Here is a 17,612-nt window from a genome sequence, read left to right on the forward strand (position 1 = left end):
ATACTCCAAACTTGAAATTTTAAGTTGTGAAGATAAACATCAAGAGTTTCCAATCAGTTGTTTATCTGTTCTCTTTACTAATGTATTTCGATTTGACAAGAGTGTAATTTGAAAATTTTGGTCTAAAAGTGACAAAATATTCTACACACACTTACCATGTTGAAAACAAAGTAATAAAAATAACTAAATCTGCTTACAAATTTGATAAGAAACTAAAATCAAAATTAGTTATATTTCAACGGATAAAAATATTTACGTTACATTGTTATTGTCATTTTGTCCTTCATTTCCAAAATTTAGACCAATTTAAGATCCACAACATTTGTAATCTTTCTTTCTTTCTTCCATACTTCTATTCTTTTACATGTTGTGGTCATTTGAGTAAGTCTTTTTATGCTGATTTTTTTCTTAAATATATTTTTGGTCTCTAATAAATAACTATCTTTTTTCTCCCAGATAAATTTTTATTTTGTTTTGTCCTTAAAGTGTTATTTAAATTAGTTTATTTTACTGTGCAGAACATATTTAGATTAGTTTTAGGCCTCTGCCTTAATCTTTACCTTATCCAAAAATCAAGTGGAAGAATGTTAATGGTTTCTTTCCAAAAAGTTTAACCCAATGATAGAGAAGTTAAAGAAATTAAAGCCCAATGGCAAGTACATTCCAAAACGAACAAAGAAAATCCTGAGTGATTCTCTAGCGTCTAGAAAATTTCCTAGCACTTAGATAGTTGAATTTATTGGTAATTGTAGTTCCATTTTGACATGCAGTCAGACAGAAAGAGAATTGATTTCCTAACATGTACTGTAATCGTACAAGTAATCTGCAAAAGGGATGAGACTCAATACTTATGTCCTCGCTCTTTTCAAAAGGAGGCGCAACGAAAACATCCCAAGAGCAAAAGTTTGCCAAAACCATCCTCTTGCATTGGCAGGATCCACCCTTTGAGCCAGGTACCATGCATAAATGGCCTCAGCAATATGTGCAGTTGTAGCCAGAAGAAACACCAGCCTTGTCACCCACATTGATCGAAAGACAAATAGACATATAGCTCTGAGAAGAAACACGATTCCTTTGTCAGGTAAGAAAGCACCGCAAAAGAGTGAGATCATTCCAATGACACAAAACAACCACGCGTAGATCGTTGGTCCATCCAAAGTCGCTCTTTTCCTCTGTTGCCAGTAAGATATGGTCAAAGCCATCCCCTCACGCGAGGTCACCATGGGAACATAGCCAATCTCCTCTCTGGCTTTAAGATAAGAGAAATAATGAGTGACGCCCACCTGTCGAAAAAACAAACACGGAAGTAGATAATACATACAACATTCCCAAATCATCACATACAAAGTTGATCTATGCAACCTGAGGAGGTTCCAACTATTAAGCTAGCTAGAATTAGAGAAAAGGACAGACTAACTGACAGACCTTGTGTACTTCAGAGGGAAGGATGAATGGTTGTGGAAGCCACCACCGATTGAGCCATGGATATAGGATTGTATAAACAGCCCAGCAAATCCTCCCAAGAACAAGAGCCCGATCCACCGGTAGGGAAGTCTTTGGTAGTTCATAATCCAAACTCCTAAGTAGAGGCTGTAGGAATTCAAAAGAATTGACCGGTGAACCTGAAAAAAGAAGACTCACTCAGCCAACAATCAGAATAGTTATATATATATCTGTTAGGAGAAAAACTAAGAAAGAAAGAAAGAAAAGAATCATGGATTACCATCAGATATAAAGTAGGCCTGGCCAGCAGCTACAGGGCGTTTTGCCTGGCTACGATTGTCATCCAAAAGTCCCATGCTGGCCAATATAAGAGCAAGGACAAGGTTGTCCACAAAAAGCCAATCTGATTTTACAGTTTGGTCGCCAATTCTGAACAAAAGGAGACCCAACTTTGCCATGGTTACGATCCTTGGAAGGTGCCCGTCTTCTGCAGGTCCATAGATTGCAGCTGGACGAATAGCACAAGTGTAAAGACGATTTCCCGAGTGGTTCCTGGAGGAGGAAAAAGTAGTTACTAATTAGTAAGCATAAATACGTGTAGGAACGAGCTCAAAAGAATTACATACATACTTGAGAGCGCGGGCATTGTTCTTTAGAACGAACTGCTCAGCAATTGATTTACTACGGCCATATGGATCGGCATGGTGATCAATTGGGAAATAAGGTAATGCCTCATTTCCATTGATGATCTGTTGACCACCGAAGACAACATTGTAAGTGCTACAGTAGACAAGCCTTGTGATGCCGAGGTCGATACAAGCGTCGAGAACATGGCAGGTCCCATTTATGTTGACTTCATCAACACGACCAAACTGGAGCATCTCTTTACCCGACATTCCAAAGGCCGCAAGGTGGAAAACACAATCGGCACCGCGGAGGGCCCTTTCCACGTCTTCTTTGCGGCCAACATCACCTTGGAGAAATAGAGAATTGAAGAATTAGGTTTAGCTAAGCTAAACTTGAAATTGAAATTGAAATTGAAATTGAAGCTAAGCTAACCTTGGATGAAGCGGACTCCCTTGTCACGGAGAGCAGGGGAAAAGGGAGAAGAGGAGCGGAGGTCAAAGGCTCGCACCTCTCTTGCACCTCTTCGAATGATCTCCAAGCAGAGAGCAGACCCCACGAATCCGAGTCCACCCGTCACCACGAAGGTCTTCCCCTCTATCCCTTCGTTCTCGCTCAAGTGCATTCTTCTCTTCTTCTCTTTCTCAGATTCTAGATTCTTTAGATTCCCCTTCCCCCAATTTATCACATCTATTCTATACACAGGTGAAGCTCACTTCTTTCTTAATTAATAAACCCTAATTACCAAATTATCAAATTATTATTATTTATTTAATTATTATCTTAGTTTCACTCAACCAGCATTGCTATATACTTCAGACATGTTGAGATTAGATTGGATGGTTCCATTCCAGAGTTTGTTCTACTGTACAAGGAGAACGCACTCACAGATATCTTAAGTGCTTCACGAATTGCGTAAAACTGCATACAGGGTACACCAATGGCTGTGTTGGTAGGTTCAATCCATTTATTATTTAGCTGTTATTTATTTATCTTAACTCGTTTTCTCCTAAGTAATTCACCTTTTGTTTTGCGTTTTTAACTTGTATTAATGGGGCTAATGCAAAATATCATATCTTTTGACATCATTCTGAACAATGTTATTATTCAGCATTTCTCCAGACTGAAGCATTTTTAATTTCCTTTGTTTTTTTTCTAATAACTTTTTAATATTTCATAATAAGCTTTTCTTTTTGTTTGTGAAGCATATTAATTATATGTTAGTTTTAAAACATTGCTGATGACATACTAATCAACAACCAACTTATATGATAAGAATTTTAATTATTTTAGATTTTTATGTAAGTAGAAAATAAAATCATTTAAGATTTATATTTATCTAAGATTTTTAAATTTTTTAAAAAAATTAAATTTTTTATTTTATTTTATTTTATTTAAATAAGACATAAAATAATTTAGAATTTATATTTAATTTGAATGATTTAGAAATTTTATTTATTTCATAATTTTGTTTAAATAAAATATTAAATAATTTAAATTTATATTTATTAAGATTTTGAATAATTTAAAATTTTATTTATTTCAAAATTTTATTTAAGTAACATATTATTTAAAAAATTTGAGTAAATCTCTGTGTACGTGAATGGTGGGTGAGTGAGGTGGCAAAATGAGAAAGGGAAAAAATGAGAATGAGGGGGTACGAGGTAATAGTGGGGTGTCTAAGTGGAAAAGCTAAATAGGTTGTGGGGTGTAAAAAGTGAATCAGGTCGTGGAGAGGAAGCATGAGATGGGTTTTTTTTCTTTTGTGTTTTTTTAATTTCTTTTTGTACCTCTTTTATTATTAGATGTACGGAAAATTTTATTATTTGTTATTTTATTTATTTATTTATTTACTTTAATTTATAAGATTTTTCTTCTCTCTTTTTTCATTTTTTTCACAAATTAATTTAATGCAAAATTTTATTTATCCAAATCGGGGTGTTGACAGTTGACCCTTTACTTAGGTTTTATTAGATAATGTGAAAATGTTGTTTTCGTATTATCGTATTAAAAATTAAGTAAAGATAGAAATACTGATTTTGTTCGGGTCTCAAAAACAAAAGAAGTGAAGGTGGTGAAGACTTACGCATGAAGAAGTGAGATGTCAAAATCCCGGTTCAAGATGTTAGAACCTTGAGAAACAGATCCAAAGTGTCAAAATTTTATTGTGGAACCAAGTTGTTAAAACCTTGGTTAAGGTGTCGAAACCTTACTACAAATTTTAACCATTCATGCGAAAAGAGTCTCTATTTAAAAGATATAATAGGTTCAAGGTGTCGAAACCTTGACCATCAGAACCATGATATCAAAACCATGGTGTAAGGTGTCAAAACCTTGGTGGTAAATCTTGCTATGGATTCTAACCATTCTTGCCGAGAAGCCTCCAAAATATACAATAAGTTTAAGCTGTTAAAACCTTGATCAACAGAACCAAGGTGTTAAAACCTTGGCCAACAGAACCAAGGTGTTAAAACCTTTGAGTAAAGTGTTAAAACCTTGTTGTGGATTCTGTTCATTCCTCCAAAGAGGCATTTATCCAAAAGATAAGATATAATTATTGGGGTTGATGACCAAAGTTGAGCATGATAATGCAGATGAACACCATGTTGAAGCTAGCTTTTGGGTATGAGAGATGTAGATGCATGAATGCGCAAGACTCTCATGGAAGGTATTTTTTTTTTCTTTTGTGATATATATTTGTATTTATATTTTATTTTATACAAATACGGCATTCAAAAGGCAAGGTGTCAAAACATTAGTGCAAGCAACAAGGTGTTGAAACCTTAGCGCTAGGTGTCCAAACCTTGTCAAATGAATGCGACGGGATGGAGAATCTTAAAACTATAATAATAATAATAATAATATATTAAATTAAATTATTGAACTAAAACACAAATTAAATTATTTAATATAAAATTAATAAAAAAATTGTAGAGTGGAATAAAAAATTTATAAGGTAGTGAACGAATGAAGTTCTTATTGAAAATCTTGTAAATTTTAAAATCACATAGGTGTGAGTGGGAGGATTGCGGAGATGATGAGCATGAAAGAAGAAAGCAAAAAAGTGGATGAAAGAGAGGTTATACCGCTGCTCACCCCATACAAGATGGGAAATTTTAATCTCTCCCACAGGTACCCTTCACCTTCTTTTCTGTAGTGATGTGCGTGCATAAGCATGTTAATCATAACTTTGCTCCTGTGTGTGTAGGATTGTGTTGGCACCGTTATCACGATCCAGGTCTTACAACTTCGTCCCTCAGCCGCATGCTGTTCTCTATTATTCTCAGAGAGCAACTAAGGGTGGCTTCTTAATTGGGGAGGCCTCCGGGGTGTCTATTACAGCTCAGGGGTACATATTCTTCACTACCTAATTTCTTTTCCCATGTTTTCTACAGTGATGGTTCTGAACCATACAAACTTTATCTTGTATTCTACGGTACTTGTTCTGACACATATGCGTGGTTGGATTGGATTTGACCAAAACCAAAGGTACCCTAACACACCTGGGATTTGGACAAGAGAACAGGTGGAAGCTTGGAAACCCATTGTGAGCGCTGTTCATGAAAAGGGAGCTATTTTCTTTTGTCAACTTTGGCATGCTGGAAGAGTCTCTAGCTGCGGTATACCTTCCACTCTTCTACACATCAGTTAAAACTTTCATTAAATTAATCACGAGACCTAAATATTTAGTAAAAATCACGCACACGAAATACTTAATTTCAAACACTATGTATATATTGATGATTATAACATGCTAATTTTTTTACTAAAAGTTAAATGAGAAAATTTTTGCTAAAAAATATTATTCCCAAATCTACCTTTACAAGCATAACTGTAAGTCTATGTGACGTTGATTATGAGTTTATTTGTAAGTGTATGTATACAACTGTAGAATACCAACCAGATGGCGAAGCCCCGATATCAAGCACAGATAAGCGACTTCGTAAGGATATTGCCAACAATAAAGCAACAGCTGATAGATACGCAACTCCTCGTCGGGTGAGAACCGATGAAGTCCCCAACCTTGTCAATGACTTCGTAATTGCTGCTAAAAATGCCATCGAAGCAGGTAATTGTGATCGTGTGAGGGTGAAGGATGTTGTTGCAGGGCTTTTTCACAATTTGAAGAATTGTAATATTTGACTCTTGAGCATAATCATCTTATGAATAGCACAAAAAATCATACGCTAAGATACGTGTAGTTGGATTGGCTTAGATGATCGCTTATTGTATACTGATCAATGATTATGAAGTATTATAGTTTATGATTTTTTTTTATCATTAGACTATCTAGCTTATGTTTCTTCCAGGGATCATTGTCTTAATACTCTTAATGGTTTCTTGTGTTCTCTTTTTGATATTGTTGAGGGTGATGGTGGTGCATATACGTACAGGTTTTGATGGAGTGGAGATTCACGGAGCGAACGGGTACTTACTGGATCAGTTCCTGAAGGATGAGGTGAACGACAGAGATGACGAATACGGAGGTAGCTTAGAAAATCGTTGCCGCTTCCCACTGCTAGTGGTGAAGGCAGTGGCTGATGAGATTGGAGCTGACAAGGTTGGGATTAGGCTCTCGCCATTCGCTGATTATAACGATTGTGGAGACTCTGAGCCTCAGGCATTGGGGCGATACATGGCTGAATCACTGAATGAAATGGACATTCTGTATATTCACTTGATTGAGCCTAGGATGGTAACACAATTCCAGAAGTTTGACACCAATTGGTCCCTAACACCAATGAGGGAGGCCTTCAAGGGGACTTTTATTGTGGCTGGTGGTTACGATAGGAGTGAGGGAAATCAGGCTATATCTACCGCTGCCGCCGATTTGGTCGCTTATGGACGCCTCTTTCTGGCCAATCCAGATCTCCTCACAAGATTTGAAGTCGATGCTGAGTTGAACCAACCCGATGCCACCACCTTTTACACGCATCATCCTGTTCTTGGATATACCGATTATCCTTTTCTTCATCATATATAACCTATATATTGTTTACTGTTATTTGTCTTCCACTATAATCATCCCTTTACATACAATTACTTAAGGGTTAGGTGTGTTTTATTGAAAGTTCTAAGTTTACTGTTCTACTGCTTTTCTTTTTCTCTCATTACCATCATTCTCTTTTCTCTTCACTCTCTCTATCCCATTTCTCCAAAACCGTCCCAGTTTATTACTATTCCCATTTGCATCATCATTTTAATCCTCTTATTTTTCGTCCTCCTCCACATATTTTTATATGGAATAATTTTGTATCTTTTTTATATTATTAACCATCTTATTTATAAAGGTGATTGTTATAATGTGAATATATTTTTTTATTATTGATCATTAATTTTAATTGTCGAAAGAATTATTAACTGATAAAAATAATTTATTGATATGAAAAGAATCATTCATTGATACCGATCAATGCATATAGATCAATTCAAATTATAAAGTGTAACGTGATAATTCTTCATTAACACGTAATATCATTGAAGATATTTATAATTATGATGACTCCGCTTTTACTATTCTCCGGGATACGTCCATCGAGTGCTTTCCTTATATATCATTTTACCCCAATCTTAAGTACGAGAAGACTTTTCAAAATTTAAAGAAACTGAGATGTACCTGTATGGATATTGGGGACTGAGTAATGTTGATCCACGTCGATACAAGGTGTCTTCTTTACTCTTGGTTGTCCTATTCTTCAAGTCTTCTTTCTCTTCGCGTGCTTCGGTCGGCCGGCGGGGGTACCTGCGATTGCACTCCGACGCTCAAGTCAGCGATGGTGCTCAAGTGTGAATTCTCTGATAGTATGGAAAACGTACCTTTCCCCCTTTTCAGAAGTCCCTTTAGTAGGTTGACCTGGGCCTTGGCCATGTGGGCCAATCAGTTGATGGTTAGAGACATGCTTAGTGGTCTTTGGGTCGTGCCTGGTGGTTTCCTGAAAACCAGGGGAGTGGTCTAGAGAACGTGTTTTTACTTCGTCAATGGTTGTCATAACTGCTCTTTTCTACACGTGTTTTTACTTCGTCAATGGTTGTCATTCGGTCGTCCGGCTAGAGGTCACGGAAGGACGAAGAGTCGTATAAGACGCAGGGTTTTGTGATGATTTTACCATGAGTATATTGCGGTCGTCCGGTGCCGACCGGTACACTTGCCCCCCAGGCTCGAGGTCATGGAAGGACGAAGAGTCGTATGAGACGCAGGAGTTTTTGTGATAATTTTACCATGAGTACCCTGGGGTCGTCCAGTGCCGACCGGTACACTTGCCCCCCAGGCTCGAGGTCATGGAAGGACGAAGAGTCGTATGAGACGCAGGGGTTTTTGTGATAATTTTACCATGAGTACCCTGGGGTCGTCCAGTGCCGACCGGTACACTTGCCCCCCAGGCTCGAGGTCATGGAAGGACGAAGAGTCGTATGAGACGCAGGGGTTTTTGTGATAATTTTACCATGAGTACCCTGGGGTCGTCCAGTGCCGACCGGTACACTTGCCCCCCAGGCTCGAGGTCATGGAAGGACGAAGAGTCGTATGAGACGCAGGGGTTTTTGTGATAATTTAACCATGAGTACCCTGGGGTCGTCCGGTGCACAAAATCTATTCTATAATGCCGCTGGAAGCACAAAATTTCCATTCTATTGGACGGAGAATCCCACCTCTCTTGACCATCGGCTTTGGGAATCTTTGTCTCCCATCGACCAAGAAATTTTGATGGTCGTGAATCAACTACCGTGTAGGCTCCCTACGCGGGAACTGATAGCTCTTTATGGGTCGTCCAAGCAGTAGGCGGAACTAAAAGGTGAGCACCTTCTTCTTGCGGTCGTTCGGCTAATAGCGTATCTGTTTCTTACTTTCGTGTTTATGTTACAGAGATTGTTGTGAGCATAGATCCGGGTTTGAAGAAGTATATGATTCGGAGAGCCGTAGTTATATAATCTCGACCGAATGAACGGTTAATTAATAAATTGATTGAATTTCTGACCAAGGTTGGTGAATAATTGTAATGATATAATTCTGATGCCGGACGAGGCATAAATAATTCGGATTACCTTAAAGTAATAAGATAATTCTGATGCCGGACGAGGCATAAATAATTCGGATTACCTTAAAGTAATAAGATAATTCTGATGCCGGACGAGGCATAAATAATTCTGATTACATTAAAGTAATAAGATAATTCTGATGCCGGACGGGGCATAAATAATTCTGAATAATTCTGATGCCGAACGAGGCATAAATAATTTTGATTTCTGACCAAGGTTGGTGAATAACGTTCAAGTTATAATTCGGATAACTTTCGTTATGTATTCCGACCGAATGAACGGTGAATTAATTGAATTTCTGACCAAGATTGGTGAATAACGTTTAAGTTATAATTCGGATAACTTTCGTTATGTATTCCGACCGAATGAACGGTGAATTAACTGAATTTCTGACCAAGATTGGTGATTTAAAGTGCCTCGTTAAAACCTTCTCGGTAGAAAACCCTCCTTAGGGATAAAACTACCGAGCGAGGAAAGAGTGCACTAAGTTTATTCATCAACTGTAATAGAATTTGAGATGCGTGGCATTCCACGTTCTCGGTGCAGATTTTCCTGACAAATATTCTAAGTAATAAGCTCCTCCTGTTGCTGTGTCGGAGATGCGGAACGGACCTTCCCAATTGCTTGAAAACTTTCCTCCGTCCTTCCGGGCGTCGCTGCGCATGCGCCAAACTAGATCTCCTTTCTGATAGCTTCGTGGCTTCACTTTGGAGTTGTACCTTCGTGCTGCTCGTATCTTGCATGCTTCTTCCCTTATCTTGCATTTGTCCCTTAATTCATTGATGAGGTCGAGGCCGACTAGTAGACTTTCCTTGTTTAAGTCTAGGTCTAACGTCTGTCGGCGTAGTGAAGGCTCGCCGATTTCGACCGGAATCATGGCTTCTGTGCCGTACGTCAGGCTATAAGGTGTTTCTTGAGTTGTTGACTGGGGAGTACAACGATAAGCCCACAGAACCTCTAACAATTCTTCAGTCCAATTTCCCTTGGACGGGCCAAGTCTCTTCTTTAACTCATTGAGAATAACTTTGTTGGCGGCTTCCGCCTGACCGTTGGTTTGAGGGTGTTCGACCGAACTCGTTATATGTTTGATGTGAAGTTTCTCATAGAATTCAGCTAGCCCACGGTCGGTGAACTGTCGACCGTTGTCTGTGATAATGATCTGAGGTAGGCCGAACCTGCAGACAATGTTTTTCCACACAAAGCTTTGTACGTTCCGGGCGGTGATGGCTGTTAGTGGTTCAGCCTCAATCCATTTGGTAAAGTAATCTGTACCCACCAGTAGGAACTTGCATTGCCCTTTTCCGGGTGTGAAAGGTCCGATAATATCCATTCCCCATTTCACGAACGGCCAAGGGGATAGGATGTAGTGCAAATGCTCTGGTTTTTGGTGCAATAGGGTGCCGAACTCTTGACATTTCACGCACTTTTGAACGTATTCAGTGCAGTCTCCTTGTAAGGTCGGCCAGTAGTATCCTGCTCTCAGAATTTTGGCGGACATAGTCCGCGCTCCTGAATGGGTTCCGCATATCCCTTCGTGTAACTCGGTCATTACATAAGTGACTTGTTCTGGACCAAGGCATTTTAGGAGGGGACGGGAATACCCTCTCCTGTAAAGATCTTCGCCAATCAGTATGTATCGGGCGGCTTGTAACTTCATCGTTTTCTCCAAATGTGGATCGCATACACCATCGGTAAGATATTGTTTTATGGGAGTCATCCAGTTAGGTTGGGTGTCAGTCGCCATGCATTCTTCGGTACCAACACTTGGTTTAGCCAGGGTCACGTGTATGGCCGACCGGTGGGCGCCTTTCTTTTTTAGGGTAGCCAATCTCGATAGAGCGTCCGCCCTAGTATTATTTTCCCTCCGTACGTGTTGGAAGGAGATTTCTTTGAACCTGTTTAGAAGATTTTTTACGAAATGAAAATACTGTTGGAGTAATGTTTCTCTTACCTCATACTCCCCTGTAAGCTGTCCGACGACTAGACGGGAGTCGCTTTTACAAGTTATATTTGTTACCTCCAATTCAATCGCCAGATGCAAACCTGCGATTATAGCTTCGTATTCGGCTTGATTATTGGAAGTTTTAAATTCAAATTTCATGGCTTGTTCGACAACAATCTCCCCTGGTCCTTCAAGTACAACTCCTGCTCCGGACGAACGACTGTTAGATGACCCATCTACGTAGTGTCCATCGGGGAGTCCGTTCGGTCAGATAGGGAGTGAGTTCTGCTGTGAAGTCGGCGAGGGCTTGGGACTTGATGGCTCCCCTGGGTTGGTATTCGATGTGGAATTCTGACAGTTCGACTGCCCAACCTATCATTCGTCCGGCGATGTCAGGTTTGGTGAGAATCTTCATAATGGGATAGTTAGTCCTAACAATGACCTTGTGATTTTGGAAATACATCCGCATCCGTCGTGCGGTGATGACCAAAGCGAAGGCAACTTTTTCGACCATTTGGTACCGGGTTTCTGCGTCATGTAAGACTCGACTTACAAAATATACCGGTCGTTCTTCCGCTTTAATTTCTTGTACCAGAGCGGAACTCACCGCTTCATTGGAGACGGCGAGGTAGACCACAATGGGTTCCCGTGCGTTCGGTTTCTGGATGACCGGTGGAGATGCCAGAAATGCTTTTAACTGTTGGAAATTTTGTTCACATTCATCTGTCCATTCAAATTTACTTGTCTTCTTCAGAAGTTTTATGATGGGTCTCGTTCGTTCGGCAAGCTTAGGTACGAATCGAGACAACGAAGTGAGACGGCCGACTAGTCTCTGGATCTCTTTGAGTCCGTTGGGACTTCGCATTTCGGTGATTGCCTTGCATTTTTCTGGATTAGCCTCTATACCCCGATGTGTGAGCATGAAGCCTAAAAACTTCCCCCCTTCTACGCCGAACGCGCACTTCTCCGGGTTTAAACGTATGCGGTATTGACGCAAGGCTTGAAAAACCTCTTTTAAGTCAGAAACATGTTGTTCGCAAGAGTCTGATTTGACGACGATGTCGTCAACGTATACTTCTACATTCCGACCGATCATGTCGTGGAATACGTGATCCATGAGTCGTTGGTATGTGGCTCCTGCATTCTTGAGGCCGAACGGCATGACTTCATAGAAGAAATTATCAGAATCTGTTCTAAACGCGGTTTTTTCTCGATCACGGTGGTACATTTGTATTTGATTGTAACCTGAATAAGCATCAAGGAAACTTAGGATTTGATGACCGGCTGCACCGTCGACCAGCCGGTCGATAGTAGGTAGAGGATACGAGTCCTTTGGGCACGCTTTGTTAAGGTCTGTGTAGTCTACGCACATTCTCCATTTTCCATTCGTCTTTTTTACCATCACTACATTGGCTAGCCATGTCGTATAGTGGGCCTTTTGAATAAAACCAGCTTGAATTAGCTTGTCGGTTTCTTCTCGTGCGGCTTTCCGCCGTTCTTCACCTAGTTTCCTTTTCTTTTGAGCGATCGGCCTGGCCTCCGTATAAACAGACAATCGATGGGTAATCACATCTGATTTTACCCCTGGCATGTCTGCAGCCGTCCAGGCGAAAAGATCAGTGTTCTTTGTTAATGTTTTACCGATCGTCTCTCGGTCGTCTGGTTTGAGGGATGTTCCCATGTATGTTTTCCGGTCTTTGTCCCGAAGGAATATGGGTTGAAGATCTTCTCCTGCTTCCATTCGGGGATCATCCAGTCGAGGATCTAGATCGACTAAAGCGACCAAGTGTCTTCTAGATTCTCTTCCTCTGGAGCGTCTTTCTGTTGACCGACCTCTTCGCTCTGTGGTCCGTTCGGCAGACGTGGTATAAAGCCTTCGGGTCGGCTCCACCTTCAGGCTAGCTACATAACACTCTCGTGCTGTCTTCTGGTCTATATGTACGGTTGCTATGTCTCCATTGACCGAGGGGAACTTCATAGCTAAATGAGGAGTTGAGACAATGGCTTTCAATCTGTTGATAGATGGTCGACCGAGCAAAATATTGTACGATGTATTGGCATTAACGAGTAGATATCGTATGTTGATGGTCTTGCTGAGGTAATCATCCCCGAACGGACTTTCGCTTCTTTTTCTTCTGCTTGAACGATAGTGGTTGTCACGGGTCCGGTCGTCTCTTCGTCCCGAACGTTCGCGGGGATCATGATCACGCTGGGGTGACCTGGGTGCAGTGATGGTGGTTTTCACGAACTTGCGCAGATGACCGGCCTGGACGAGCTCTTCAATTTTATCTTTCAGTGCTTGGCATCCTTCGGTCGTGTGGCCATAGTTACGATGGTATTGGCAACGTTTACTGGTGTCGGCATTGGGAGGGGTTTGTGATGGCCTCAATGTCAGAATCAATTCAATCTGCAGTGCTTCGTCGAGAACCTTACCCCTTGGTACAATCAAGGGAGTGTAGTTGTGGAAACGGGGTCCCCTATTGGGGCGATGTCGTTCTCGGTCGGTCGGTATTGTGGGGGGACGAATTCCTTTGCTATTGTCCGTGTTCTCAGCATAAGTTTTTCGATGGTAGTCAATATGTTCTTCTATCTGCATGAACTTTGTTGCTCTTGTTCTTAATTCATCCATATTGCACGGAGGTCGTTTGATAAGGCTTTCAGTGAACCTTCCTGGTAGTATGGCCGAGACCAAATGATGCATGGCTATTTCTGGATTAAGATTACGAATGTTCATACACACTTTGCTAAATCTGTTCATGAATGTTCTCAATGATTCTCCCCTTTCTTGTTTGACATTTAGAAGAGACATGGAGGATGTCCGATGAGGTCTACTTGTGGCGTATTGCGTGGTGAACTTCAATTCCAAAGCGTCGAAGCTTGCAATGGAATTGGGTGGAAGGTCCGAAAACCATCCAAGGGGGCCTTCCCTGAGAGAGGTGGGGAAGACTTTACACCATACCGTTCGGTCGGTTGTGTAAAGGGTCATTTGAGTTCTAAATATATTCAGATGTTCGTCTGGGTCTGTGGAACCGTCATAAAGGTTTATCGTTAGGCCCCTCCACTTGTCAGGGAGAGGAGTGGCTATGATGTCATCAGTGAACGGATGGCCTTTCGGGTTTGCTACCTCGTTTGGGGTTACTGGCTTTGCACTCTGACGGGTGTGTTGAACGAGTGACGTGTGAGGTATAGCCTGGGCTATTGTTCTTGTTCCTGATTGGAACGGTGATGGAGAAGGTGCACGTGAATGCCCTTCGCGTTCAGATTGCTCAAGTCTATCCAACAATCTCTTGTTCTGTTCTTTCAATTATGCTATCTCCTCTGCGTGTTGTTGACGCTCTTCTTCTCGTCTTTTCCTTTCTTCATCCTGGCGAAGTTGATCGATGACTCCTTTTTGGAGTAACTCCTGCATCTGAATCTGGAGGGTTTGGAGTATGGTCCTATGCTCTTCGGAGATATCATTGTTGTTGTTTGCCGTTGAGTCCATCTTCAAGCGTTGGGATCCTTGGGTCTGGGAATAATGATTACTCGGGCCCCACGGTGGGCGCCAATTGTACCTGTATGGATATTGGGGACTGAGTAATGTTGATCCACGTCGATACAAGGTGTCTTCTTTACTCTTGGTTGTCCTATTCTTCAAGTCTTCTTTCTCTTCGCGTGCTTCGGTCGGCCGGCGGGGGTACCTGCGATTGCACTCCGACGCTCAAGTCAGCGATGGTGCTCAAGTGTGAATTCTCTGATAGTATGGAAAACGTACCTTTCCCCCTTTTCAGAAGTCCCTTTAGTAGGTTGACCTGGGCCTTGGCCATGTGGGCCAATCAGTTGATGGTTAGAGACATGCTTAGTGGTCTTTGGGTCGTGCCTGGTGGTTTCCTGAAAACCAGGGGAGTGGTCTAGAGAACGTGTTTTTACTTCGTCAATGGTTGTCATAACTGCTCTTTTCTACACGTGTAACCACGTTCTGGATTAAATTAGATTTAATCGACATAAACCATTCGGTCGTCCGGCTAGAGGTCATGGAAGGACGAAGAGTCGTATAAGACGCAGGGTTTTGTGATGATTTTACCATGAGTATACTGCGGTCGTCCGGTGCCGACCGGTACACTTGCCATTAGTTCCAGTTACAAACTTGGACAACTCATTAACAAAATGTCTTTTATCTTGTTTTTAAAAACAGAAAACAGTTATTAATAGTAAGAAACAAACATTATTGTAACAAGTCCTTAAAAGATACTGGTTTAGTAATATATTAATTTAATAGTTAAATTACATTACCTATTAATAATTATATATGTCAACCTTTAGATACAATTATCAAGGTACAACTTTTAGAGGATATTTCATTATATTTTGAAAAATACATCATCTGTTAAAATAATTAAAGTTATTGATAAAATATCAAATTATATGGAAAATTTAATCAGTTAATATTATATATATATATTTAGAGAGAGAGAGAAAGGTAGGCGTGGTTATTTTGCTAAAGAAAGGAGAAAATGGTTATTTAGGAGTTAATATGGAAATAGTTAGGGTGTTGCAGTTGGCATGGGGCAAAATTAGTGTTCCAAAATTGGTGTGAAGGGAAGCATATATAGAATTTTGTATTTGATGAGTTATGAATGAAGGAGGCAGAGAGAGAGATTGATGTGATTTAAGATTGAAAGAGAGGGAGGGATGAAGTTGATGTGATTCAAGGGAGAGAGGGATGAGCTGCTTTTGTTCTGGGACTCGGGGGAAGGATGTGGGCATTGAGAGTTTAGGGTCAAACTCAAAGACAAAGCCGAAGAAAGCGTCTGCAACGAGTTACAGTTTTCGCGAGCTTGCAACGGCGGCGAGGGGTTTTAAGGAAGAGAACTTGATCGGGGAAGGAGGTTTCGGAAAGGTCTACAAGGCTCGTATCTCAACAAGCCAACTTGTTGCCATAAAACAGTTACGTCTAGATGGTGAAAGTCATCAGGGTAATAGGGAATTTGTGACGGAGGTTCTTATGTTGAGCCTCCTTCACCATTCAAATCTAGTTAAATTGTTTGGCTACTGCACCCATGGGGATCAGAGGCTTTTGGTTTATGAATACATGGCCATGGGAAGCCTGGAACAGTATCTCTCACAGAAAAACCCACTGGGTTGGAGGAATCGACTGAAGATTGGAGTGGGGGCTGCAAGGGGGCTCCAGTATCTACACTGTGTAGCGAATCCTCCTGTTATCTATCGGGACTTGAAATCAGCCAACATCTTGTTAGACAACAATTTGCACCCTAAACTCTCTGACTTTGGGCTGGCAAAGCTAGGACCTGTCGGAGACAATACCCATGTTTCCACCAGAGTCATGGGAACATATGGGTACTGTGCCCCCGAGTATGCCATGAGTGGAAAACTAACTCTTAAATCTGATATATACTGCTTTGGTGTCGTCTTGCTCGAGTTGATCACCGGACGCAAGGCAATGGATGTCACTAGAAAACAACGGGAGCAAAGCTTGGTTGCATGGGTAAATAAATATATATAACATAATATCATCATTATTATATCTATTATTCATCATCCTCACATATGACATATGGTGGTGTTTTTGATTCCAGGCTCGGCCATATTTGAGCGACCGGAGAAAGGTTTCGCAGATTGTTGACCCTCTTTTGGAAGGAAGGTACCCCTTACGTTGTTTGCAGAATGCAGTTGCTATCACTGCAATGTGCCTCCAGGAGCAACCCAATCTTCGTCCTTCCATAACTGACATTGTTGTTGCATTGGAGTACCTCGCCTCTGAAAGCTCTGAAGTCGTCAGGCACCGTGCTCGCACCCCACCACGCCAATCACACTCACACTCCGACACCCAATCCGACTCAACTAACTAGAATTCAATATCTTTTCATCTCTGTAATATATTCATCTTTTTTTTTTTCTAAATATTTTTATTAACTTTCTTTTTTATTTTAGTCCCTGTCCATATTTTCTTCTTCTTCTTCTACTTGTACCATGTCAATTATTTGCTTTTAATTTCTAACACTTCACTCTAAAATGACTAATCCAAAATCAAATAACTATTATTAAAAATAAAAGGTATTTCATGGACTAAAATAAAATAAAAAATAAATTTTACCAACATCATTTAATAAATTACCAAAAATATATATATTACGAAAATTAAAACATTTAAACCTGGGAACTAATTTTTGTCCACGTGATTTTAAACTAATTAATTTCCAAACACGGAAGGAACAGTAGACCAAACCCCTCCAGGAAAATATATTTTGAACTAAACATTCATATATATATATATATATATATATAAATTTATGTGATAACATTATTTTTATATATTAAATCGGAGTCTTTTATTCTTGATTAATATGCTATTTTCTCAGTCTCGTTCTTCACTCTAATGCATTAAATATATGGTCAATTTTTCTCTCTCAATACTCTTTTTCATATTCTTATTCAATCCTAATTTATTTAGTTGCTGATATCGTAAGGTTTTATATCTATAAATTTATAATTTATAAAAGTCAAGTTTAACCCAAAATATCTAATTAATAACGTATTTCTTCAATCTATTTTTACATAAGAAAATAAA

General features: G+C 40.2%; 3 protein-coding genes across 4 annotated transcripts; 2 read left to right on the forward strand and 1 right to left on the reverse strand.

Annotated features, from left to right (window-relative positions):
• Window positions 1-630: 630 nt before the first annotated feature.
• Window positions 631-2,930, reverse strand: LOC137816278 (NAD(P)-binding Rossmann-fold superfamily protein). The gene is made up of 5 exons (XM_068619357.2): window positions 2,503-2,930; window positions 2,074-2,416; window positions 1,724-1,995; window positions 1,426-1,622; window positions 631-1,283 (listed from the first exon to the last, which is right to left on the reverse strand). Exons 1-5 carry the CDS (start codon window positions 2,690-2,692, stop codon window positions 849-851), a joined length of 1,437 nt encoding a protein of 478 aa, XP_068475458.1. The 5' UTR covers window positions 2,693-2,930; the 3' UTR covers window positions 631-848.
• Window positions 2,910-7,158, forward strand: LOC137816279 (putative 12-oxophytodienoate reductase 11). Of its 2 annotated transcripts, XM_068619358.2 has the most exons (7): window positions 2,910-3,019; window positions 4,662-4,735; window positions 5,079-5,199; window positions 5,276-5,416; window positions 5,557-5,687; window positions 5,960-6,136; window positions 6,462-7,158. In XM_068619358.2, exons 2-7 carry the CDS (start codon window positions 4,714-4,716, stop codon window positions 7,049-7,051), a joined length of 1,182 nt encoding a protein of 393 aa, XP_068475459.1. In that variant the 5' UTR covers window positions 2,910-3,019; window positions 4,662-4,713; the 3' UTR covers window positions 7,052-7,158. The 2 variants fall into 2 exon arrangements, with proteins under 2 accessions (XP_068475459.1, XP_090160784.1); XM_090304658.1 differs by lacking the exons at window positions 2,910-3,019; window positions 4,662-4,735 and having other exon boundaries at window positions 5,046-5,199; window positions 5,941-6,136.
• Window positions 7,159-15,684: 8,526 nt separating this feature from the next.
• Window positions 15,685-16,902, forward strand: LOC137816283 (putative serine/threonine-protein kinase PBL21). The gene is made up of 2 exons (XM_068619362.2): window positions 15,685-16,529; window positions 16,621-16,902. Exons 1-2 carry the CDS (start codon window positions 15,747-15,749, stop codon window positions 16,891-16,893), a joined length of 1,056 nt encoding a protein of 351 aa, XP_068475463.1. The 5' UTR covers window positions 15,685-15,746; the 3' UTR covers window positions 16,894-16,902.
• The last annotated feature ends 710 nt before the right edge of the window (window positions 16,903-17,612 follow it).

Source organism: Phaseolus vulgaris, chromosome 1 (genome assembly GCF_051622355.1).
Source record: "Phaseolus vulgaris cultivar YP4 chromosome 1, ASM5162235v1, whole genome shotgun sequence".
Taxonomy (NCBI): domain Eukaryota; kingdom Viridiplantae; phylum Streptophyta; class Magnoliopsida; order Fabales; family Fabaceae; genus Phaseolus; species Phaseolus vulgaris.

Bases quoted from the DNA above. Each gene is read 5' to 3' on its own strand.
- LOC137816278 (XM_068619357.2), bottom strand. From the start codon at position 2,692: ATGCACTTGAGCGAGAACGAAGGGATAGAGGGGAAGACCTTCGTGGTG. The intron at 2,417-2,502 runs GTTAGCTTAGCT...TATTTCTCCAAG, and splicing joins GGGAGTCCGCTTCATCCAAG to GTGATGTTGGCCGCAAAGAA. The intron at 1,623-1,723 runs GTAATCCATGAT...TTCTTTTTTCAG, and splicing joins GGCCTACTTTATATCTGATG to GTTCACCGGTCAATTCTTTT.
- LOC137816283 (XM_068619362.2), top strand. From the start codon at position 15,747: ATGAGCTGCTTTTGTTCTGGGACTCGGGGGAAGGATGTGGGCATTGAG. The intron at 16,530-16,620 runs GTAAATAAATAT...TTTTGATTCCAG, and splicing joins AGCAAAGCTTGGTTGCATGG to GCTCGGCCATATTTGAGCGA.
- LOC137816279 (XM_068619358.2), top strand. From the start codon at position 4,714: ATGCGCAAGACTCTCATGGAAG. The intron at 5,688-5,959 runs GTATACCTTCCA...ATACAACTGTAG, and splicing joins TGGAAGAGTCTCTAGCTGCG to AATACCAACCAGATGGCGAA. The intron at 6,137-6,461 runs GTAATTGTGATC...ATATACGTACAG, and splicing joins TAAAAATGCCATCGAAGCAG to GTTTTGATGGAGTGGAGATT.